General features: G+C 42.9%; 3 protein-coding genes across 4 annotated transcripts in view; 2 read left to right on the top strand and 1 right to left on the bottom strand.

The window, feature by feature from the left end:
* LOC311001710 (butyrophilin subfamily 3 member A2-like) overlaps positions 1-25,623 on the top strand; it is a 59,857-nt gene that overhangs the window by 8,338 nt on the left and 25,896 nt on the right. The gene's annotated exons all lie outside the window — the stretch shown is intronic.
* prelid1b (PRELI domain containing 1b) lies at positions 1,634-7,910 on the bottom strand. Its single transcript, XM_083992301.1, has 6 exons — positions 7,804-7,910; positions 6,331-6,467; positions 5,407-5,632; positions 3,947-4,060; positions 3,732-3,810; positions 1,634-2,478 (listed from the first exon to the last, which is right to left on the bottom strand). The coding sequence occupies exons 2-6, from the start codon at positions 6,420-6,422 to the stop codon at positions 2,372-2,374; spliced, it is 618 nt and encodes a 205-aa protein (XP_083848427.1). The 5' UTR covers positions 6,423-6,467; positions 7,804-7,910; the 3' UTR covers positions 1,634-2,371.
* Positions 16,197-21,695, top strand: LOC311001713 (uncharacterized protein; the record flags this gene model as incomplete). Its single annotated transcript, XM_083992832.1, has 3 exons — positions 16,197-16,313; positions 17,331-18,386; positions 21,560-21,695. 3 exons carry the CDS (start codon positions 16,197-16,199, stop codon positions 21,605-21,607), a joined length of 1,221 nt encoding a protein of 406 aa, XP_083848958.1. The 3' UTR covers positions 21,608-21,695.

The raw sequence follows: 25,623 nt of genomic DNA, 5'->3' as shown, positions 1-25,623 counted from the left end.
TATCTACTCACCCTCATGTGGACTAAGGGCTGGGAGAAGTTTCAGAGTCCTCCGTGGCTTCTCTGAGTTACAGGGGGTCTCGGCGTAGCAGTGCATGTCCATATAATGGTTGTGAATGGATACCACTTTTCTTCGTCCAAAAAGAAACACCAAAAAACATAAATTTTCCACATTTTTGGTGTCTTTCTGGACGAAGAAAAGTGAGCCCCATTCACAACCATTATATGGACAAATACTGCCGTGCGGACCCCCCTGTAACTCAGAGAAGCCATGGAGGACTCTGAAACTTCTCCCAGCCCTTAGTCGACATGAGGGTGAGTAGATAATGAGTGAAATTTGAATTTTGGGTGAACTATCCCTTTAAGTTTTACAGTCACTACAGCGTAGAAACAAAAACAATGTAACGCTTGTATCTGATCAGGAAATTGGACTCATACAAGACCAACAATATTATATTATACAAAAAGCCCTTTATACTAAATGCAGTAACTTTGTTGAGTTCATAAACATCATCCACACCAACATCATGTCCAATATTGTTGTTTGTACTGTGTATTTGTGCTCATTCTTTTATTGTATTTACTGCTTGTGAGCCAAAATGTTGTGTTTTTAACCAGGCTGTGAAGCCAAATTGTGAGTTTTGATACTTGTAGTTGATAAATATAATATTATTTTTGGTTTAGAAACACATTCTTGTGTTTTAACACTCAAACTCACAGATCTGTAGGTGATGAACAGTGAGAACAGCAGCCAACATGACCGTGGTTCTGACTGAACAATAGCAGAACTGTGTAATATGCATGTATAGAAGAGTTAAAATAATAAAAGTCAAAGATGAAGTTCAAACAGAAGATCGAGAGCTGAAAAACCCTGAAGGCGTAACTGGACCCATTTGCGTTCGAATTGGAAACCAGTCCAAAATAAACCCAAGAGATCTGCATCTTCATTCACTTAATTCCCCCTCAGGTCGTTCCTGTTTCTGTTAAGTAGAAATAAACTGTGAAAGACGATCGTGTACTTGAAGTGAAGAAGCAGGTGTGAAAAAAGCTGCTCAAGTTTTAACAAGAAAAAGGAAGTATGATCATATAACACTCGCTCGGAGGTCTTTACATTGGCTCGCTGTAAATTTTAGAATAGATTTTTAAATTTTAACCCTGGTCGGCATGAAAACAGCTGAGGTCCCTTTTAATTATTATGCCCCACGAATAAAATAACTCAAAACATTTCTTTTTAGCTACAGCAGTAGTCTGATTTATGCTTTTATTTTAATTTTATTTTGTATTTTGTTTTTATTCCTTGTGGAAAGCTCTGTAAAGCACATTGTACTTCCACCTGGAGTGAAATGTGCTATACAAATAAAGTTTTCCTTGCTTTTTGCTTTGTTCCGCTGCACTGGATTTAGACCCAGTGGGACTTTTAACTTTTTTTTTTTTAACTACAGTGTTTACTGTAGCGTCAGGCGTCACCAAATCAACCACAGCAGACAACTTAAGAATCATCAGGTTGGAGTTTAATAGTTGGCCACCAGAGGGCAACTGAATGAGGTACAATTCTGTTCCATTATCCAGTTATTAATGGTCAGAATGTGAAACGTGCGTGTAAACAACATGCAACAGTCGACCACGGCTCGGATCTGATGCAACGTTCATGTTCAGAACTAAAACTAGAAATACAGAAAAAATTCTCAAAGTTTAAATTAATCTAGCAGGCGAGAGTTCCCAGTAAATGATCAAGAAAATGACAAAAGATATGTTATTGGAATGAATAAAACGATAAGAAGAACATATAACATATAAATAAATAGGACACAATGATTCAAAATAGTGATTCAAGATCAATACTCATATAAAAATACAAAAATTATATGACAGTGACAGAAAACTAGCGTAGACAGAAAACATCTGGGACATGAGCTGTATACTTCATAACATCAACCATTAAAAATAACATGATTTCTCATTATACATATAAGTTCTAGATTTCTTTATCTCTTCTCTTTTCTTAAATAACAAAATAGGCTATTACTTGAAAGTTTTATTCTACGTAAACTGACCAAAATACTATAGAATTAAATACTATAGATAGAATGATCTAGGAAAAAGTGTAAAAAACAAACAAACAATCAATCAAACAAAAGCAAGTGTAAAAAACAGAATATTTTTACTAAGAAGGTTTAAATACGTCCCAGTGAATCCTGAGAAACTAATACTCATTATTTTTCGCCTCGGTCAAACGTTAAAGCTGCACATCTTGTCCGATGATGACGACATCGCAGGTCAACCAATCACAGCAGCTGAGGTCGATGCAGTTCCAGTTCAGATCGATAGCTTCAGGATTTCTATAGCAACAACAGTAGAGGTTCCCGTGATGTTCAGACAAACTGCTTGGGTTTCTGGGTAGAGGTGGCTGGTTGTGGGAGGGGCTTGTGCTTCTCTGACGACTCTCCCTGGTCTCCGTGGAGATTAGGGCTGGGCTCAGCTATAGGTGATAAAACAATCAAATACATTTTAGTGTTACTTTGATTGATTGTTTGTTTCTTTCAAGGTTTGGTTACAGGTAACTCTTCAACTAATCGTCCGTAAGGTTTGATGATTGATTTTAGCCCCAACTACCATCTATGGTGTTAAAGACTACTTTATTCAGTTCGATAAAAGTGGTTGGTAGGTATTTTTGAGGGTGATTCTAAGTTGAAAACTAGAAAAAGATAGCATCTCCTGCAGAAAAATGCATGTGAATGCTGAAAGCAGCTGAACACTATTGCTGAAGCAATGTTGAATGAGCTGAAGAAATTGTTGAATCAATGCTAAATGAGCTGAAGAAACTGCTAAAGCAATGTTGAAAAAGGCTAATGCTAAAGCTGAAACATATAACTTGGAGTATGAGATGAATGTCTTTTAAAGGTAAAAAGCAGTAGAAATGTTAAAGGGAGAAGAAAACATTGAAATCCTGCATGTTTAAGTGTAATGGTTGAATAGTTGAAATCTGCAGCTAACCTGACAGGAAGGAAAACTGATGAACCAGCGCTAACATAGCCAAAGCAATGGCTGAGAATAGATTTAAAAGTAGAAGATGTGATATTTTGTATGAAATGGCTGGAAATTACTTGAATTGTCGAAGATGACGATGAAGACACGAAAAGTTTGAAAAATTCCTGAATTTAGCTTTCAGCATTCACACTTAAAGCAGAAGTGAGTGATCCGGTCGTTTTCGCTAATGCTGCGTTCCAGGCAGGCTTTTGAAATCGTAAATTACAGCTTCAAGTCACAACTTACGACTTTGTAGCGTTCCAGGCAACCCACTCGTGTTTTTCCGACCTGTTTTACCGGTGAAAGTCACTATAACGGCCACTCGTAACTTCCGACCGGTGAACTCGTACCAGATCGAACTGGTACCACTTCACGGTCGGAAAAATACGAGTTTCCTTGAACGCACCATAACAGTCCTCGTCGCTACGTCACCACATTCACGGCGTTCCTTGGCTGCACACACAGCCCTGCATGCCGTTCTCTCTCCTCATTGGATAAAAACTGTAGGATACGATAAATGTTTTCTCTTCGGCTCAGAGCAGAGCAGAGGGACTGAGAGACCCGTGTTTCAGACCAAACACTCTATGTAAGTGATTGCTGTCGGAAGATATAACTATTTAAGACTTATATTAACACAAATATATCACTCACTTCTGCTTTAATTAAAAAAGTGCACAAGTGTAAACATGTGTGTGAGCGTCTTACTCTGTATCTTGGACAGAGCAAACTCCAGCCCCTTCATGGCTTTGGCTTGGTTACTTTTAAACCTGGAAACACCAAACTCCTGTTGGAGAAACACAAAGAGTTAAACAGAGAGAGACTTCACCTGGAGGACGTCTGTAACCAATGGTACAAGAAGCAGTTTAGTTAGGGACACAGTCTGGACACAAGCATAGATAGGAAAACGTCTGTGTGTATACCTGTATGGGTCGGGCCAGGCCGTAAACAGCCGAGGAGATCCAGGCCTCCCTCCTCAGTTTGGTCCAGGTTGGACGACTAGAGTCTTCTTCAAACGAACACCGCTCCACCACCGTCTAAGAGACAGAAACAAATACTGAAGGAAGGCTGATGTATTTTATTTACAATCCATATCATTGTTCAAACATCTGTCCTCCATCTGTAAAGTGTTGGAGTTCAACACTGCGTTCATAGAATGCACTTTGTCTGTTTACAGACTTTGTCAAACAATGAATGGACTGTAGACCTTCAGAAAGTTACGGACCTTCCTGATACAGCATCAAGCAGGTGTATCATGAAGGTGAAGCTTTTCAACCGTTCAAAGAAGTTACCACAATAACTTATTGTGGTAACTTCTTTGACCGACTAGGGATTTTGTGGTCAATGGGGACGTCTTATTGTCAATAAGACGTCCCCATTGATCACAAAATCACTTCATCTAGTCGGTCTGCAGACCTTTGTTGGACCTTGTTCCTAAACTCTTTCTAACTTCCTGTCAAGGAAGTCAATTGCCATATTATACAAGATAAAAGATATGTTGAACCAGCGTGCTTTGTATATTCTGTATTGTAGCCTACAATGGTTGTTCCTTACATAACGTATTGTCTAGAAATATGGGGGAATGCATATCCTACCCATACTAAACCGATCTTTATTCTTCAAAAAAGAGCTGTATGGATTATTACCAAGTCATATTATAGAGAACCATCAAATGAATTATTTATTAAATTAAGGGCCTTCAAATGTATGGCCTTAGTGGACTATAAAATAGCATTGATAATGTACAAAGTGTATAACAACTTGTTACCTTGTAAAATTAAGAACATGTTTAAGAAAAAGGGAATGTAGATATGAGCTCCGAGGGAAACGTATGATTGAAAAAACTAAGTCCAGGACTAAAATAAAAGATCAATGTATTTCTGTAAGGGGTGTAAATATATGGAATGCATTTGATGACAAATTGAAGATGTGCCAGTCAATTCATGAATTAAAACGTTTGTTTAAGAATAAGGAGAGATGCGGTTGATGTAGCTGACACTATTATGGAATTATGTTTGGGATTTTGTGCAAAACGATATGATTTCTGTTTGATGTTTTGAATGATGTGATCTGATGAAGTTGATCATGTAAGAAGGGTAGGCGAAAATAAGCGATAGCTTCAGCCTATGCCTTTTCGGTTTGGCTTTTTTCTAGTTGAACTGATGTTTTCTGTTGGACTTTTAATTTTGAATGACCTGACCGAGATAAACAAATTTTCATTCATGCATTCATTCATTCGTTAATTCATTCAAGGATTTATATTCCCTTGAAAAGAAAAGACTTAAATTCTAACCAATGATACGTTGGTTCAAAGTCATTTGAACTTTGTAGTTAACAGGTGGTGATCTACTATAACCATGGTAACGGACCTTCTTTCTCTCACCATCAGTGTGTTGTGGTTGAGGTTCCAGGTCTTGGTGGTGAGTGTGCGTCTTTGCGGGTCCACGATGGAGTCCTCCAGCACGTAGACGGCCCGGGCCATGTGGGCGGGGAAGACGCGCTCCGCCCAGCCCGGCAGCCGGTTGGTCTTCGTCAACAGTCGCCGCGACAACAGGTGGTTGTTGGGGGTGACCTCACGGTAGAGGACATCCTCAGTGAGGACGTGGGTGCTGATGATCCATGTATTACGGATTTAGGAAATAAAGGGCATTATTGTAAATGAGGACATATGTAGAAACTGAAGACATTTTAAAAAAGGTAAAGAAAGTTTGAATTGCAAGGACACTTTAAGAAAATGAGGAGTCGGACATTATAGAGAGTGATGACGATCTCAATTTAGAAAGTGAAGATTTTTTAGAAACTGCGTACAGTTTTGAAAAGTGAGTGTTTTTCAGGCTGTTGGAGGGTTAAGTTTGCGGGTTGAGGTTATACTGAGGTTTACAGTGAGGGAGGGTATGATTAGGGGCTTAGGCAGTGGTTCCTCTAAACTGTGGGGGGTGGGAAGTTGGGGGTAATTTAACAGGAAGACTGACAGGTTTTTTACAGGATGGGGAGAAAAAAAACTTGTTCTGGCAGGTAAACTTACATTTCTATTTGCACAGCAGAAGATCAGGTAACGTCAAAAAAAAGTAATGAAATGAGAAAACAACAACAGAAAATTCCAATGAAAGTAAAAGTGGATCATTTGTTATTGGTCATGTTCGATGAATAATTATCCAGTGTATTTTGAAATAACAGCCTTCTTGACATTTCATGGTAACATCATTAACAGCCTTCTTCTTCACTATTTCCTGTTATTTACAGGCAAAATGATTAATCAAAAATATTTGTCAAATTGATTGACGATGAAAATAGCATGTCATGGTACCTGAATGGGTTGGGGTAGCGCTGCCAGAAGGCAGCCAGCACCTGATACCACGGACTCTTGATGTCGACCTCACTGTGGAAATACCTGCCCATGTCTACACAAACACAGACAGGGCGTACGGACGGCTCATCCAGGAGCTGTGAGGGAAACCGACAACAGAGATAAAAGGTTATTTCATCAACATCAATGCCTTATATCTGACAGGCAAGGAATAACATGAGTCACTTTGCCAAACAAAAAACAAATAAATGGGGAATAATGCCAGAAATAATTTCCCAGTCTTCAGGTGATGGGAAATGGCAAATCCTCACCTTTTGCAAAAAAAAAAAAAAACGAGTGAAAACATTATTCAGTCATTAAAATATTATGGTTGGTTATTTCTGTATGGATAAATCTGTGACTGAAACATATAAAAAAAAAAAAAGAAATGCAAGTACTATAGTCAACATGAAAAAAGTAAAGTATATTTACGATGTTTACACTCAAAAAAAAAAAAAAGTTTGCGTTGGCCGGGAATCGAACCCGGGTCAACTGCTTGGAAGGCAGCTATGCTAACCACTATACCACCAACGCTTGTGCAACACAGGGGCAAAACTCTGAGTCTTCACAGTGACAGATATGACCTGTTTATGACAGAAATACATAATTGGTAACAGGATTTGATTTTTTTTTTTTTTTGAGTCGTCTTCTAAGAAATAACCGTTAAAACGTTCGCGCTATCATTACTCGTTTAGCTTCTAAACGCTAATATCTTCCGTTAATGTTGCTAACTGGACCTACTGTAAGTTACACGGTTTTTGTCTGTTAATAACGGTCACTTCGTTTAACGTTTATGCGGTTGAATCGTCACTAACCGGCGCTGCTATGGTAACTTTATTTTCAAACGTTAACGTTATCAAATTAACGTTAGACCGTTAGTGTCAGTTGAGTGCTACTAGCTGTTTGAATTTCTACCGAAGGGGACGACGCTGAAGTCGGTGCAGTTGTCAGTTAACGGGTAAAGTTGAGGAGCGACCGTTAAGTTAGGTGTTTTTGTTTTTTATTAAATGATAAAAGTTTTAACGAGTGTCGAAACGGTGCTAATAACGGTTGTCATCACAGCAGTTTGTTTACTTTAACCTCCCGTTAAACTGTCGAATATGAAGCTCGCTTCAACCAGCGCTGTGTGAGTTTGTGTGTGTAATTACAACGTTATTTGTGTTTTAACGGCTGAATTCAACCTAACAGGTGAGGCTCAGGTGAGTTCAGGTGTTCATCAGCATCAGGAGTGAAGGGGTCATATTTTATTTCAACGGTCATCAGCAGTAAAAAGTTGCGAGGCAAAAAGGCTCCGCGGAGTACTAGTACGGTAGTAGCCAGTTAGCATGCTGCTACACCGATAGCTCCAGTGGAACGAATCCGGCGTTCCAGCAGCCGCCGTCGGATAGAACCGTAGCGCGTTGCCGTCGAACCGGCGCCGATGAGCGGACGTACCTGCAGCCGTCGGCCTCTCGGCGCGGTCGGCTCGGTGTGGCGGCCCAAGCGCGCACGGAGCAGCCGGTAAAGGGGAAACACAGCAGCAGCTCGGTGGATGTTTTGCTGCTGCTATCTATGGGAGTCAGTCAGGTGATCATCATCACAGAAGAAACCACAGGCGTAGGTCCCATTTTCCTCCACTAGATGGTGAGGTTTAATCATTTAAAAAGAAGTAGAAACAACAACGCGTGACAGCGGACAAAAACAAGAGACTCTCAAGACAGGTGCGTATATTACCTTCCTATGATACTTTACAATATCTATATACGTTTTTACTGCAGTACATTTATTTGACATTTCAAAGGAGGTTAAATCGAAAGCAACTGGACTTAGTTATTTGTCTAGGAAATAGACAATTTGTCTAGACAAATGACTAAGTCCAGTTGCTTTCGATTTAACCTCCTTTGAAACTTCCTAGACAAATAACTAAGTCCAGTTGCTTTCGATTTAACCTCCTTTGAAATACTATGACCTGGACAAATGAGAATATGCACCGGCTTATTTATTTGACATCTTTACACTGCAAAAGCTCAAAATCTTACCAAGAATATGTCTTACTATTAGTCAAAACAAATCTCATTATACTTTTAAAATGAGACTCACCACATTAAAAAGTAGCTTGTTTTTAGACACTTTTTACTTCTTTCAAGCAGAAAGAAGTAAAAAGTGTGAATGTGTGTGTGAATGGGTGAATGTGATGTACTGTAAAGCGCTTTGGGTATCGTTATAGGTATAGTAAAGCGCTATATAAATACAGACCATTTACCAAGCATATCTTCACTTGAAATAATCTGATAGTGGGGCAAGTTTTTCTTTCTTATTACAAGCACAAAAAAACTTGCTTTCACTGGCAGATTTTTCTACTTATTTCAAGTGAAAATTATCTAAAAACAAGTTAATTTTTGGTGATGAGTCTAATTTTAAGTGGAAAGAGATTAGTTTTGACTATAAATGAAGAAATAAGACAAATATTCTTGGAAAGATTTTGAGTTTTTGCAGTGTAGTTACTAGTTACTTTGAATATCAATATTTAAACAGAATAAACCAGTTGTCAGTTAGGCCTATACATCTAAAATGACATTAAACTATTAGATGAGTCAGTATTCTTTTCATAATATGACATAACATTTCATAATACAAATTAAATTTATTAATCCCCAAGGAAACATTTATTTGTCTGTCAGCTCATCTACCATTTGCAGAAGAATTAAAAAGCCTTATGTCTGCAGGTACAAAGGATCCTCTATTCCGTCCACCACTGCCGTTTTCTTGGTCTACCAAGGTGTTATGAAGTGGATGATCAGAATGGCCTCCAACTTCTCCATTGTGCATCTCTCCACCACATCCCCCAGTGAATCCATCAGGGAAACATCCTGATATTATTAAATGTGCCTCAGGATGTTTAGTCTCAACAACTTCATGGAGAACCTCAGCAGTTGGGATGTACACAAGTATTGTTATGATAAGAAAACACGTCTACTTTCTGAGTCTTCACCAACATCTCCAGCTCATCACTCCTGTTGGTCAAAGAGTTGACATTTCCCATGATGACTGACGGCAGAAAGGACCTACAGTACATTTCCACTTCCAAGCTTTCATCTTTACACCACCAACAGCACAGCAGCCACAGAAGCACCTACCTCTTCATCTCAGCTGCAACAGGTTGGCATCCTCAAGACTTGCTCCATTTTCAATGAAAAGAAGCTCCTCTCCCCACAGAAATATCCATCAGTAGTGGACAAAATACGACAAAAACATACAAAAACACAACAAAGACAAATCAAACGTTGAGCAAAAACTAATGATACGTTCACACTGAAACCGCTGGGTTCATTTTCAATGAATGCTGGCGTCAACGGGCGTCTGGAGCGTTGTGATCGTCCAAAGTGTCAATTTGAAGTTGAGAGAAGCTCAACTTTATGCAAATGAAGCAGCAACCAATTGCAGACTGGGATTCTCACAGCGGGAGAAACTGAGAGAGCCTGAATGGACACATAGCACTGCTTGAAAGTCCCGCCTCTTTGGCCGCCGGCCTGCTAGAGTTGGCAGGCGGTGAGATGCCAGCGACCAGAGCGTCCGTACCCAATAATGATGTTTTTGGTGTGAACATACACTCAGAGCTAACAGACTTTCACATGTTATTGAATGAAGACGCTGCACTTTTATTTATAACATTGTATTTCCTTTGCTAAGAGGTTTTAAAAGCAGGACTTTCACATTTTAAAAGTTCTTCTTCCCCTTGTTTAGGGCTCAACAAGATTGGCAAGACATGGCAGTGAAGTAAGTGAAATGTTAAAATCTAAACATTTCTATGATGATGTTTTATTAATGTGGACTCTTATTTCCTGCATGTGGAGTCGGTCTAGAAGTTGTTCGTCCTCAGATCGAGGTCTGCAAGCATCAGCGCCAGGTCTGACACCTTTAACAACAGGATTAAATCTCCTTATTTTCTAATGTTGCATTTATTTCATTTTCATGTTCGTATTTCCTCTGAATTTGTCCATATTTTCATATATTTAGTTTAGATTTTCTTCTGTATAATGTTTTTTTTTTTAAATACACTGTGCACAGGTGGCTGATGCTCCCGTCACCTGAGGGTGTTCTGCCAGGCCACCATGATGGACAGCAGGGCAACAACAACATGGTAATTTATTTATACATCTTTAGGTAACCCTTTAATTTACAGGCCATTAATTATGTGATAATGTCAGGAAATAGCCAAGAAATAACAATTAATTGTGCAGTAATGTCAAGAAATAGTCTAGAAATCAGTTTCATAGCAATGTCATGTTGTACATAAAGATAAAAGATTACATGATGCTTTGAAGGTTTTGGGAAAGGCCAGAATTTTCTCCACCAAGTCCTTGGAATTGACCGATATGTCTTGGAAATTTCTACACAATCAATCGTTATTTCTTTGCTACATTTCCCAACATTGCTATGAAATTGAGCGTTATTTAGGCTATTTCTAAACATTATGACGCAATTAATTGTTATTTCCTGACATTATCACATAATTAACGGCCTGTAAATGAAAGGGTTACCCATCTTTACATACAAAAAACAACCTTTGATCTTTAGCCACCAACATTTAATCAGTTTGTCCATGAGTTCAAGTTTAACGTCTTCACCACATTTGAAGAAGAAATCCCCTCACGGTGTTGCAGAGATGTTGCGTTCACAAGGCCAAATCCACCTTCCTTTTGTGATGTCCACGATCTTTGACCTTTTAACTTAAAACCACTTTAAAATTCATCAAGATTTAACAAGCGGTTAATAACAGAGTATAATTCATCTGTGATCAGATGCAAGATGTTAATGAGTGTAACTCAACAACAACTACAGAGTAAAACATCTGTAATAATAATACATAATATGAAGCATCTTAATATTAAGATTTTATTCTGATACATTTTTATAATATTACATATGTTTTTCTTCAGTCATCACTCTGCCCACTCCAAATCCCTCTCTCTGTCTTCATCGCCATGGGAACTAATCAATTAAAATCAATTACAAGACGTCATGTTGTCTCGACACAGTGTGTTTCAGATACGGTGCGGTGTAGTGGATAATAACCAGGTATAAAACCACTTAAACACGTTGTGTCAAACTTGAATTCCTATAATTTGCTTTATTAATCCTTTTATTAATTAATACGCTAAAAAAAACAAAAAAAAAATCATCAGTAACAGGTGAAGATGACGTTCAGTTAAAACCCTCCTGTTGTCCTTCTGGGTTAAATTGACCCAATCTGTTCCCTTCCTCCATCCTTCCTTCTTTCCTTCCTTCCTTCCTTCCTTCCTTCCTTCCTCCCTTCCTCCATCCTTCCTTCTTTCCTTCCTTCCTCCCTTCCCTTCATCCTCACTTCTTCCTCCTTCCTCTTTTGATCCAATTGACCTGATCTGTTCCCTCTCCCTCCATCTTTCTTCCCTTCCCTTCCTTCTTTCCTCCATTCTTTCCTTCCTTCCTCCCTTCCCTTCATCCTTACTTCTTCCTTCCTATTTTGATCCAATTGACCTGATCTGTTCCCTCCCTCCATCTTTCTTTCCTTCCCTTTTCCTTTCCTTCTTTCCTCCCTTCTTTCCCTTCTTCCTTCCTTTCTTAATTCCTTCCTTGAACAAATCTGTTCCCTCCGTCCATATTTCTTTCCACAATCCTTTCCCTTCCCTTCCCTTCCCTTCCCTTCCTTCCTTCCTTCCTTCCTTCCTTCCTTCCTTCCTTCCTTCCTTCCTTCCTTCCTTCCTTCCTTTTTGACCCAATTGACCCAATCTGTTCCCTCCCTCCTTCTACCTTTCCTTCCTTTTCCCCTTCCTTCTTTCCTCCCATCTTTCCCTTTGTCCTTCCTTCCTTCCTTCCTTCCTTCCTTCCTTGACCCAGGAGGACAATAAAAAACTGTTAATATGTTGAAGAAAAAAACATAAAAATCTCACAGACTGATCTAAAATATTGTTTCTAAAATAAAAAAAGCTGAGCACCACATTCTGTTAATTATCTGATCAGTTAATTAGTTTTCAGTTGATTAGTTCATTGATTCATTGAGTCATAATAAAACACATTCATTCATTCTCTCTCTCTCGCTCTCTCTCTCTCTCTCCTGCTGTTTCTCTTTAGTCTCTCTCTCTCCCTCTCTATTACCTGCAGGCAGCCAATCACATCACTCACACTGCCACGCACCGTGCGGCCTTCCCTTCTTCCTTTCTTCCTTCCTTCCTTCCCTCCGTCCTTACTTCTTCCTTCCCTTTTGATCCAACTGACCCAATCTGTTTCCTCCCTCCTTCTATCTCTCCTTTGTTTTTTCCCTTCCTTCCTTCCTTCCTTCCTTCCTTCCTTCCTTCCTTCCTTTTTGACCTAATTAACCCCTCCCTCATTCTATCTTTCCTTCCTTTTCCCCTTCCTTCTTTCCTCTTTCCCTTTGTCCTTCCTTCCTTCCCTTCATCCTTACTTTACCTTCCTTTTTGACCCAACTGACCCAATCTGTTCCCTCCCTCCTTCTATCTTTCCTTCATTTTTCCCTTCCTTCCTTCCTTCCTTTTTGACCCAATTAACCCCTCCCTCATTCTATCTCTCCTTCCTTTTCCCCTTCCTTCTTTCCTCCCATCTTTCCCTTTGTCCTTCCTTCCTTCCTTCCTTCCCTTCATCCTTACTTCTTCCTTCCTTTTTGACCCAATTGACCCGATGTGTTCCCTCCCTCCTTCCTTCTATCTTTCCTTCGTTTTTCCCTTCCTTCCTTCCTTCCTTCCTTCCTTCCTTCCTTCCTTCCTTCCTTCCTTCCTTCCCTCCTTGACCCAGGAGGACAATAAAAAAAACTGTTAATATGTTGAAGAAAAAAACATAAAAATCTCACAGACTGATCTAAAAAAAAAGCTGAGCACCACATTCTGTTAATTATCTGATCAGTTAATTAGTTTTCAGTTGATTAGTTCATTGATTCATTGAGTCATAATAAAACACATTCATTCATTCTCTCTCTCTCTTTCTCTCTCTCCTGCTGTTTCTCTTTAGTCTCTCTCTCCCTCTCTATTACCTGCAGGCAGCCAATCACATCACTCACACTGCCACGCACCGTGCGGCGCGCCACGGCACGGCACGCCGCCACGGGCGCCGCCGACAGCAGGAGACACGGCGGAGGGCACGAGCCGACACATAATCACTCACACACACACACACACACACACACACACACACACACACACACACACCCCTCCCCTCTCTGTTACTGAGCATCACATCAACGTTGTGTGTGTACCCCCGCTCCCCCCTTGTGTCGCGAGAACGACGCACGTATCCGTTATTCATCACCTCCCCCCTCCCTCCTCCCCCTCCTCCCCCCTCCTTTCTTCCCATGGTGGTGTTGTGTTTTTTTTTTTTTCTTTCCTCGAGCTCGTCTTTTTTTTTTCCCGCCCCTGCAGCGTCTCCACAGAGCCGCTTCCTCCTCGCCTCGACCTGGCTAATTTAACGCCTCTCTCTCTCTCTCTCGTCTCCCTCTCTCCCTCTCTCCCCCCTCTGCTCTCACCCCCCGCCCCACCCCCCTACCCCCACCCGCCTCACGTTCGCTCGTGCCAAGCCCAGGTGATTATCCATCCGCCCCCCGTTATCCATTACCCCCCTCCCTCCCTCTCCTCCCCCTCCTCCTCCTCCTCCTCCCCCTCCTTCTCTCCTCGGTACCGACAGACCGACAAATCCCCTCCCGGTGCTCCTCTGCCCCCCCCCGCTCCTCCTCTCCTCTCCTCTCCTCTCCTCTCTCTCTGTGTCTCCTTCCCCGCCAGCCATGATCCGTGGCGGGCTAATTCCCAGACGGTCTTCTTCTCCCTTCTCTTCTTCTTCTCCTCCTCCTCCTCCTCCTCCTCCTCCTCCTTCCTCCTCTTCTCCTCATCACCCTCTTCCCTCTCCTCCTCCTCCTCCTCCTCCTCCTCCTCCTCCTCGCGGGCCCGGTAAGTAGCAGCAGCACGCGCCGTCCATCTTCTCGTTTTCTCCTCCTCTCTGTCGGACTGCATGCTGTGTTCACGGTATTTATCGCTTGTTATCGGATCTGGCTTTTTTTTCCTTTTTTTTATTGACCCCCCTCCCTCTCCTCCCCCCTCCTCTCTCCTCACTTCCCTCCTTCCTTCTCGCCTTCCTCACACTGTGCCTGAGGGGGGGGGAGGTGGGGGGGAGGAGAGGGGGGGTTAATGTGTCGCGTGGGGGAGCCGTTTTCCCCTCGCGGCCGGTGGCCGCCGTGACCTTCTGTCGGCGCTCGCACTGGCCCGGTTGACCAGACAGGGTAATTAGTTACGCCTCGAGGGAGTGGAGGGGGGTGGAAGGGGGAGGGAGAGGGGGGGGGTGCGAGAAGACACACACACGCGCATGCACACACACACACACACCGACACACATTTTCACACTGACTATGCGCTCGCACGCGCTCAGCACAGACACACACTTGTGCTCTCGTTCTGTCTCTCAGCTGCACACGTTTTATTTCCCTCTACAAAAACACATTGATACACACATACACACACATTAACAGATACACACACACATTAACACACACACACATTTTTGTGGCTGGCTGTTACACACACACACACACACACACACATATTTTACTCATTCACACATCTCTTTCTCAGTCTGTCACACTCACACATTTACAAAAGGCAGTAAATGTTTCACACTCAGACTCGTCCGTGTGTGTGTGCACGTGTGCAGAAAGGTCAGAGGTCAGTGGTTTCAGACCAAACACAGAACGGTTTGCAAGGTTGTACTACAATCTGAGGATGAATCACATTGTTGAGTTTCAGTCACAGAACTTTTCTTCTTTCTTTTTCTTATTCTTTTTCTGTTGAACCTTTGTCTGTGGGTTGCTGGTTGGGATTCAACGCTCCATAGTTCAACTCTTCAGTACAGGGTGAATGAAGACACAGGAGAAGGTGTTGCTCCGACTCTTTTTTACAATCAAGTTTAATTCATGTTTCGGCAGGAAGTTGTGTGACCTGTGATGTCGGTTTGGCCTTTTAATCTGTTTGAACCTGAGAGAAACACTGAAAGAAAATCAATGAATCAATCAGAGTCACGCCGATCAGTTGTGTGACTAAGACAAAGAACGGGAGCTGAGGCTTTGGAGCATGTTGGTTTGTGGCAGGCATACGCTCGCCACATGTCACTCAAAGAGGCCACGCCCTCAGTTTTCCATAAGTTTAGTCTTTAAAAAAACCAGGTGGGTCCAAAAACAGTCACTGCGAAGAAGCGAATTATCTGTAGAGACCAAAGTTGTTTCTGTACCAGGCTGTTCTTCTGCTGTAAAGTTGGACATTTTAACATGGTAGTCAATGGGGACTGTTGGAGACTGGAGGAACTGCAGTTTCTGGTTCTTTTGTGTTGGTGTTTTATGTTTCAGCCTTGGAAGTCGATGGTTCACCACTTTGTGTACTTGCTTCCTGTCCCAATCTGACTTCCATGGCAAACACCAGGGTATAATATATAATGGACAGCTAGTTAGCAACTGGAGGAATTAAAAAGAGAGTCAAGAGGTAGTGCCCTGAATGTTCGGCCATCATCATTAAGAAATGAAAATTTGTCCGTATAGTTTGAGTTCAGATGAATAGCGCCAAGATTTTAGAGATTTTCTAGAGGACCATCAGCTGTGAAAGGTTGGGCACCACTGATGTAGAAGGATATAAAATGTAACAGACTTCATCGCCTTCACGATCCTTATCTTTGATTTTCTTCGCAGAGCAAAACAAGTCGACCGCTCAGGAGGACTAACAGCTGGCCGAGTTTCCTTCGTGAGCAAGCCTCTGTGAGTGTGAGTGAGTGTGTGTGTGTGCACGTGCCTGCGTGCATGTGTGCGCAAAAGTGTGTGTGAGGTCATGTCGGGCATGACGAGCGGCGTGTGCGTGGAGAGCGACCTCTCCTCGATGCTCCAAAGAAGCTCCGCCCCCTCGCACCATCACCCGAACCACCATGTTTACGGCGGACAGGGACAGGTGAGTCGCTGTGGTGATATTATCAGATATGTAATACAGTCAGAGCAGCCGGTGATCATAATGGAGCATGAAGCAGCTAAAGACCGAGAAGTTTCCCACAGGAGCTGGTGGAAACCAAGCACGGAGATGAAAGTGAGTGCTACATTGTAGGGATTGACAAATTTTTCTTTTAAAAACGTTGGGAAACCAAACGTGACAGAGCAACAAACGGATATTTTGAACCCTTAAAGGGGAACTCTCCAAGTTCGGTCTCTTTTCCTCTGTGTTGCTAACCGTCCTTTTGGCCATGTGCATTTGTTTTTAACAAAGCCGGTGAGAAATCAATCCATGGAGCGGTGGATAACATTAATTATTATGTAACATGTTACCATATTTTTATTTGTGTAGTCTTATCTGTCATAAACAAGAGATTACGGGTTACGAGGCTCTGATTTTACAAGGTTGGTTTTCAGCCAAGAGACGCTAGGTGGAAGGCAGAGAGCCTCCATTCTCCCTGGAAGAAGTTACAAGTCATTGATTTAACTATTACAATGACTCTGAAGGTATTTAACGAAGGTATAAATGTAGCAGAGTTAAGGTGAAAGTATAAAAACCACGGGTTAGATTTTCCAGGTAATGCAAGATTCTGAATTCTTCTGGTATTCAAGTATAGTATGTCTACTTGTCGTACTCCATGATGCATTAAAGAGTTAATAGTTATACAGTTTTCTGATGTTTGACAGTCATTCCGTTTACATTCATTAATCCCGTTGAAGTTTCATGGATTAGAGACAACTCTGATCCTGCTAGTTTGTCTGATTTTTCCGGTTTCTGGTTTACGGCATCACTTCACCCATCATTGCTTAGAGTCCTCAACAACCTGTTCTGGGATCTGAAGCTCCAAGACCAAGCAGGCAGCTCCAGCTGTGTTTTGACTGAGATCTACTCAGCTGTCATGTGACCATACCACATGTTTTATTGATGTCAATTGGTATAGGTCATAACAGGATGATGATGATGGTGGTGCACTTGTTGCAGGTGTCGATGCCGATGCTGGACTACACCACGGAGATGGATCGTTACCGTTCGTCCATCGCCAGCTTCTACAAGACCAACGTCAACATGAACATGAACGTCACAAACTTTCCTCAGTCGGCCAAACTGGCGGCCCGTTTGGCGGCCGCTACCCCCATCTTCCCCCCGGGCGCCGCCAGGCTGGGCACCATGGCGACAGCACCCTGGGGTTGCCATGAGAACATGAACATGAACATGAATATGAACCACCCAGCGGCTATGTTCTGGGGCCGGCCCAAACCTGTGGCGACGGCGCCGACACATCACCACCACCATCACCACGCCGCGGCAACGCAGGGTCACATGACCGCCTCACATCATCACAGTACCAGCATGCACCATGGCGGCGGGGGGTCGGGAGTAGGGACGGGGGGAGGTGGAGGGAGCAGCGAGGGGGGAGGAGGAGCAGAAAAACACGGACACGCTCCCTCGTCACTTCCTGTCACGCAGGGAACACACCATCACCCCATGGCGCCTAGCAACGGGAACTTCCTTCCCGGTTATGGCGGCAGTGCGGACTGCGGTATCATGAACAAGCAGGGACACGCGCACCCGGACATGATGGGCCTATCAGAGGGCGGGAGCTGCAATGGCGGAGGGGTGATGGGTAGTAGCTTCCTGGGGGGGCTGGGATTACCCCCCGGGGTCATTGTCATGGCGATGGGGTCGGCGGGAGGCGGGATCTCGGACGCCGGCAGCGCCTTCCAGATGACGGGCGGCCAGCGGGCGCTAACGGACTGCCAGCAGCACGCCAACTCCTCCCCCTGCCCCTCCTCCTCGCCCTCGTCGTCGGGGGTGACGGCGGGGGGCGTGGCCTTATCGTCGTCGTCGTCTTCGTCGTCGGGCGCGGTGGCCAAGAGGAAGAGGAAGCGGTGCGGCGTTTGCGGGCCGTGCCGGCGGCTGATCAACTGCGGCGTCTGCTCGTCCTGCCGCAACAGGAAGACGGGTCACCAGATCTGCAAGTTCAGGAAGTGTGAAGAGCTGAAGAAGAAACCAGGGGGAGGAGGAGGGGTGTTGGAGGTGAGGACACACACACACACACACACACACACTTAAAGGGATAATTCAACATTTTGGCAAATTGGCCCATTGCCATAATCCCTATAGTCATAGCAGTAGGTTCGTTACCTTTAATTGTCGGTGCAAGCTATTTTTAGAACGGCGGAGCAGAGCCGTGAGCTGCTCAGAGCTACACTACGGAGGCTAGTGGGATTTCTTGGTTTCCCTCATCAAACTCATCAAATACACAATCCAACAACTCCACAACGCTCTGGTGGACAAGTTGTGACCTGCACATTCACCACGCTATGAGATAATAACACAACGTTACCACACAGAGTTGTTTTTGAGGTAAATTCATGCAAAACTGCTGATGTGCGTTGCCTTTAGGGACAGTTTTTCATCAAGCAGTCTCTGTATTTACCTCTAAAACAACTCTGTCTGGTAACGTTCCGTTATTATCTCATAGCGTGATGAATGTGCAGGTCACAACTTGTCCACGAAAGCGTTATGTATTTGTATTTATGTGTATTTGATGAGTTTGATGAGGGAAGCCAAGAAATCCCATGAGCCTCCGTAGTGTAGCTCTGAGCAGCTCACAGCTCTGCTCCGCCGTTCTAAAAACAGCGTGCACCAACAAATAAAGTAGGGGTGCACCGATTATTCGGTAACCGAATATATTCGGCCGAAAATTGCAAAAAAAGCAACATTCGGCCTTCGGTGGAATGAGCGCAAAGCAAGGCCGAATATTAAAAAAAAAAAAAAAAAGTAAAGTCTGATAAATACGCGATCGCGCGACGATGGAAACGGCAGCTTAAACCTCATGGAGCTTTATTAGTAGGTGACTCCTACTGTTAGAAAAACAACAGCAACAAGAGCAGTGGGGGGAAAGCTGCACAGCGACCGCGTGCACCGTTGCACTTCGCTCCAAGAGCCCGGTGCCGGTGCGTCCTGTCTGCAGCGGAGACACGGCCACTGAGAGGACTGAGTGAGGGGACCGTTCCCGTAGCAACGCGCCTTTTAATTAATCATTTAAAAACCAAACAACAACATGCTGAGTAGGCTACGAGAGGGAGAGACAGCTGCAGCAGTTAAAACTAAAGTTCCTCGTCCCAGCATGTCGCCCACTCCGTCCGTGGCCGACGTCTATTTAAAACAGTGTTTCCCAACCTTGGGGTCGGGACCCCACGTGGGGTCGCCTGAAATTCAAATGAGGTCGCCTGAAATGTCTAGTAGCCTAATTGATGAATTAAAAAAAATCTGACCAAGAAAGGTTAGGAACCACTGTTTGAAAAGACACTTAACTTGTTGTGCTTTTTTGATGAGCAACGGCAACTGGAATATTCAAAAACTGTCAGAATAGTCAATAAACATTTACTTTCTTTGAAAATTAAGTTTAAAAAAATATTTTATTTAAAAACTTTATAACCACTTTCAGTATTCGGTATTATTCGGTTATTCGGCCAAGCGTTTTGATTTTATTCGGTATTCGGCTTCGGCCAAAAAAATGCCTTTCGGTGCACCCCTAAAATAAAGGTAACAAACCTGCTGCTATGACTATAGGGATTATGGAAATGAGCCAGTTTGCCAAAACGTTGAACTATCCCTTTAAACACATGGGGGCCAAATGGGGCAGTTAGTAAATTTTTGTCATATTTAATCTTTTCTGTAAACATTTGACCATATTGTGTGTCTGTGTGTGTGTGAGTCTCGGTCACACACACAGATGCATGTACAGGCACGCGACTGTGTGTGTGTGTCCTGGCTGGCTCGCTTAACCCAGATCACTGCCAGCGAGACATGAGCTGGAAGGCATCGCTCACCCTGCTGATAGAGTGTGTGTGTGTGTGTTTGAGTGCTGTGCAGATGGTGGGTGGTGAAAAGCGAGAGCTCGGTCCCTGCTGAGGTCTGGCAGACCGCCAATGCACACACATACACTCGCGCGCACACACACCAAACTCCCCACTGATTCAAAGTGATAAAGCGAGCTGCGGAGAGAGAGAGGAAAAGGAGAATATTTATGTGATCTACTACTCTGTGTGTGTGTGTGTGTGTGAGAGAGAGAGAGTGTGTGTGTGTCTGTGTGTGAGCGAGTGCAGTAAGAATTAGTGGCGATCAATAATTCATTGACACCAGCATTCGACCTTACTGATGACTCTATATATCTCTCTCACACACACACACACACACTCACACACACACACTTCTTTCTGTGGGAATTTCCACAAACTATCACTAATTATTCCCTCGCCATCGACACACACACACTAGCAAGGAAGTGTGTGTGTGTGTATGTGTTTTAGTAAGACAGTGAATTAGCAGCCGTAATCTTCCTCAATTACACGCTAATTGAACCTGTGGAGGCTAACAGCAAGTGACAGCAGTGTGTGTGCGTGTGTGCGTGTGTGAGAGAGAGTGTGTGTTAGAATGTATGTGAATATTTGTATCTGAATGCATCAGACAGTGCCTGGTGTGTGTGTATGTGTGTGTTTGCAGGTGGTTTCACACTCTTGCCTCATCCCTCTTCCGTCCTCTTTGATGTCGACCCGACAGACTCTGAGCCAATCAGAAAGTTTACTTTGTGAAATGAGCAGCAAAGTCTCTTTGGTGTTTTTTTTTTTTTCCAGGACACCTTGTCTCCTCTGACAGGATATTAGTCCACAACAAACTGACCGACCGACTTCAAAGTGAAATCCAGATCAATCCCGATGTAGCTTTTAAACATTCTCCACTGAAAACCTAGAAACCTGTTCAGTATCGAGCATTTGAAACTTAAAAATCTTCATGTCTGATGCTCAGTTGTTGCTAGACAGCGTACATGAGCTGCAGGAAGTGACGTCCTAGAAAACATGCAATCTTTACTTAGCTGTGCCTAAACCCAACCAATGGCTTCACGTACTTTTTGCTTTTTTCCTCTATTTTACACCTGTACGTCAGTTTTCCCTGAATCTGTCCCATATATAGCTTCATCGTCAGTTGTTACTTCCACATCACGGCTAATTAAAATAAAAATAAAATCTTCCGGCTGTCAGTCAGAACCACGGGATAAAAGCCAGACTGTGCCCAGATGTGCTGGTGTATGGGCCCAGCCAGAGATCTGTGGAGAAGCAAACCAACTCATCAATCCAACATTATCACAAAGACACAACAAGACCCACTTCTCTCTGACTTTTCTTTTTGTCTCTTCTCCTTAGCGGCCCCCCTCCGTCCCGACCGGTGAGGCGTTTCGATGGTTCTTCTAGCTGTCCCTTCACCAACCTTGTTGCAGCCAGAAGCCAAACAGAAAGTCACCGTCACAAATGGACAACAAATCTTAAGTAAACAAATGACTTGAACTTATGGAAAAGAACCAGATATTTTGCAACAGGATTACAATTTCATACTGTGTGGACCACAATTTAAGTCCCACCTCAGCTGGAAGAGGGACGCAGCTGGGAGGAGACAAGACGAGGGGACAGTTCGGTCACAAGCGAGAGGAACTGGCCAATCCGGACAATCTTTGTCCTGAACTTGTTTTCAGGTAAATTCGCAGCTCTTAAATAAACACAGACTGGTTGTCCAGTTGCTAGCAAGCTACACCTGCCATTCTGGCTTTGACAGATAAAGAATATTTTATTGATCATTTATCATCATCTAAACTGCACATTCCTTACATTAGTAAGGAATTAGTAGGTCTGTGGTTAGAAGAACAGTTGACCAATCAATACAATAAAGACTGGGTCCCAGTACCAAATGACTGCAGCAAAGTATTCAGCGTAATTGCTTGTGTGACCACGGTCAGGTTGCGCAGCCTTTACCCAGCTGGACGTATTCATGTCATGTTAGATACCATAATAACTAGAGACATCCTGAGCAATCGTACAGATCACTACCAAGATCCCATGATCCTTTCTGTTCTGCTCCAATAATCATTGTGAGCATCTCCCAACACTCTGTATTGTATAACACCAGCGAGTGTGATAAAACTTCTCTCTCTGGCTGACTGCATCTCGTTAGGTCCCCAGTCAAACTTTAATTTATATAAGATCAATCATTTATGCTGTTAAACTTGATAGTTTTGAGCAAGTGGCTCGTGAAAAAATAATGTCAGATTTCGTATCTGCAGCTGTTATTTCAACATGTCAGATACATATTCAATCAACATTTCAGTTAATATAAGTACTGTACTGACGAGACTGATGAGTCACAGCAATTTCTCAGTGTTAAAGGACACCTTGATCAGGGCACTGCCACTAATCACCAGTGTCTAACCTGTAGATGGCGCTCAAATCAAAACCCAAGTTTAGTTAGGACTTTTGAGCAATTTTTTTGGGGAAAATCTGGGATTAATCCAAACTGACTGCAAACCAATCGTATATAGACATCCTCCTTTTATCAAATCCATCAATAAAAGTGATCACTTGCAAGTCTTTGAACACTTTCTCTCCAACAACGTTTCATCGTATGTGATCAAACTGTCTCCTCCTTCCTCTTCCTCCTCCTCTTCCTCCAACTAGCAAACCACCCACCCCCATTGTAGCCAAACCAGGAAGATTCAGGCCTCAACCTTAGAATCGGTTTCAGTTTGACCAAAATCGGATGACAAGTTAACCTCAAAGGACAAACTTCACCACAGAGGGAGTACAAACTGACCTCAGCAGGAAGCGATCCAGGACTGTTATTAAGGACTACAAGCTTACCGTAGTAGGACTACAATTACCACATCACTGTTATCTGTCTCTTCTGTCTACCTCCTCCTCAAGAACTTTAAAGGCACCTTGATTGATTTTTACTGGGCTGTGTTCATGCTGGTACGACACAATCTGTTTCTCAACTCTCTGCTCCTCATATAATCTGGTGTTTTAGGTTTTGTTTTTTCATTTCCTGGTTTACTACACTGCCTAAAGGAGAAGTTAAACGTCTCGGATTTATTTTATCTGTCTGGATTTTACTGGAAAGTTCTCAGGGCGCAGTCACACTTCCATTTGGTTTTATATGAACTCCAGCAAGACTGAAAACTCACTTGTATTTTTGTATTTGCACAAAAAAAAGTGGCAGTAGAAGGTTTATAACATATATAATATTGGCTCTCAATTGGCACCGCCAGTCCTAAACATTCAGATTTCAAAAAGTCTATATCTGTGAAAACCCTCACTGACGTTGAAGAGAGTTCAGAACCAGTTTCTCTGTTTCAGTGCAGATTGTACCACATGACAACCACCAGGAAACAGCAAGAGAAAAACCACCTGCAGATTTACTGCAGCGCGGGGAACTCACCTGTGGAAACCTGTGGATTATCTGGGATGCTCTGAGGTTCTGAGCTGAACCCTGGGACTAAAGGGAACCGAACTGAACTGCAAGAGATCAGATCCGAACATTCCACACAAACAATACATGTCATTTCCAACACGTCTGTGTGTCTGATTTTGATATGAAAAACCGACATGTTTTCTTTTTTAACATGTACAAAGAACATCTTGTCCAAATTTGATTTCTCTTACAGGACAAATTGCTGCAGTGAATGCACAACTTTCTTGAGACAAGTTCAGTTTGAGAATATTTCATATGATTTTTAAATGTTTGCGTGATGATGAATGTTGAGGAATCTTCTGCTGACAGGTATGTGTTTCATCAGACACGTGGGCGTCTGGAGAAAGTCAAGAATTATATATTCATGCTGTGAAGACAGGACGATATCAGATCAATCTGAGATTGGGATCGGTGCAAAAACAGTCACAAACAAAATCGAGCACACTTTTCAAAATGACTAAAAGACTAAACATGTTTTGATTGTCGTCAGCTGCCTCTGCCCAGACATCGTCTCCGTGGTTGGGCGTAATCAAACTGACAGCTGTCTGAATGTGCAGCTGCATGGACATTCTCCGGATTCCCATTAGCTTGATGGGATGGATGTTGGTCGCAGATGCTTGTGCTGACTTTGCACTCACAATCTCAGTCGTAGCAATTCATATGGTACTTGCACAAAACTGCAGAAATTTAATATTAGCAAGCAACACCTAACTGCACCTGTAGCGAGGACGTCAAAAGTGACAACAAGGAGTTACTCATTTTCACTGTGAGCCAGTGTCTTTTGGCAGCAAGCCGGACACAGTTAGGAGCCGCCATCAGCGTTGCCATCGTTTCCAATGGTCCTCGTTTCTGTCCGTCCAAACCACAACACAACCCCCAGAACGGGTCCAACAGCATTCACAATAATTTTGGAATTTGAAAAGTGTGGACGGCCAGAGCAAAGAGAGATAAAATATATAAAATATGTTTTGCCGCTACAATTTGAAGAACGAAGCAGTCCAAACAAAGTTGCAAAACAAAGGAAGGACATAAATTAGGAAATTCCTTCCTAAAAATAATCTTGTGGATTAAAATTCCCCCTAATGGTTGTGAAATATTCGTTATCCAGACCTTGTTGTAAAGTTTTTTACTGGAACTGCCAAAAAAAATAGTCCCAGTGGAAACTGTTAAGTGATGTCTGCAATTTTTTTTTTTTTACAGCAATGTCAATATATTCACACACAATGGACCGCCATTATGCCATCATTTCTGTTACTTACGAAACGAATCCCAATGACGTCTTTGATCCACTGACGCTTCATCGTGTCAAACTTTCTCACGGACATGTTGGAAATATTGTTTTTGTTATATTTTAATTTCGTTTATTTCAGTTTCTGAGTATCATGAGGAAGATGTCCCGCAACCTCTTTGTGGGAACTAAAATCAAACGTCCCCTTTTTTTAAAAAGGGTATTGGGGGGGGTGAGGTGTTGTGGTGGGATAGGGGGACGTTGGTTTTGTGTGTCTGTCCCGCTCCTCATGTATTCTGTCTCTGTGACCTCCTCATGTGCTGAATTATAATAAAGCATTTCAAAGATTAGCTGCGAGAGTGTGACACACACAGTGGAGGAATATGGATGTCAGGTGATTGCATCATACAATACTGTGTATAATGATGTGTGTGTATGTGTGTGAGAGAGAGAGAGAAAGAGGGGGGATGGGGGGGCATGAAAATGAACAATATGTTTTAGTGTGTTTGTGTGAAATGTTTCTGCGACTGCTGCCACAAGATGGAAGCTGTGTGTGTATGTGTGTACGTGTGTGTGTGTGTGTGTGTGTGGGCTTGTCATCTCAGTAATGGTGTTGCTATCAGAGAGAGAGAGGGGGGGGTGGTGAGAAAGACAGAAAGGCTGGTTGTCCCTGACGACGGTGCGCCGTGTTGCCTGGCAACAGCGCTAACAATGGCCCACCACCAGTGTTCTAGAATGTGG

Source organism: Trachurus trachurus, assembly GCF_905171665.1.
Source record: "Trachurus trachurus genome assembly, chromosome: 18".
NCBI lineage: Eukaryota > Metazoa > Chordata > Actinopteri > Carangiformes > Carangidae > Trachurus > Trachurus trachurus.
This window is presented reverse-complemented; position numbering and strand designations above follow the sequence as displayed.

Excerpts from the sequence above, each read along its gene's own strand:
- prelid1b (XM_083992301.1), bottom strand. The coding sequence starts at position 6,422 with ATGGGCAGGTATTTCCACAGTGAGGTCGACATCAAGAGTCCGTGGTAT. Across the intron at positions 5,633-6,330 it reads CGCTACCCCAACCCATTCAG|CACCCACGTCCTCACTGAGG; the intron begins GTACCATGACAT and ends ATGGATCATCAG. Across the intron at positions 4,061-5,406 it reads TCAACCACAACACACTGATG|ACGGTGGTGGAGCGGTGTTC; the intron begins GTGAGAGAAAGA and ends TCTGTCTCTTAG.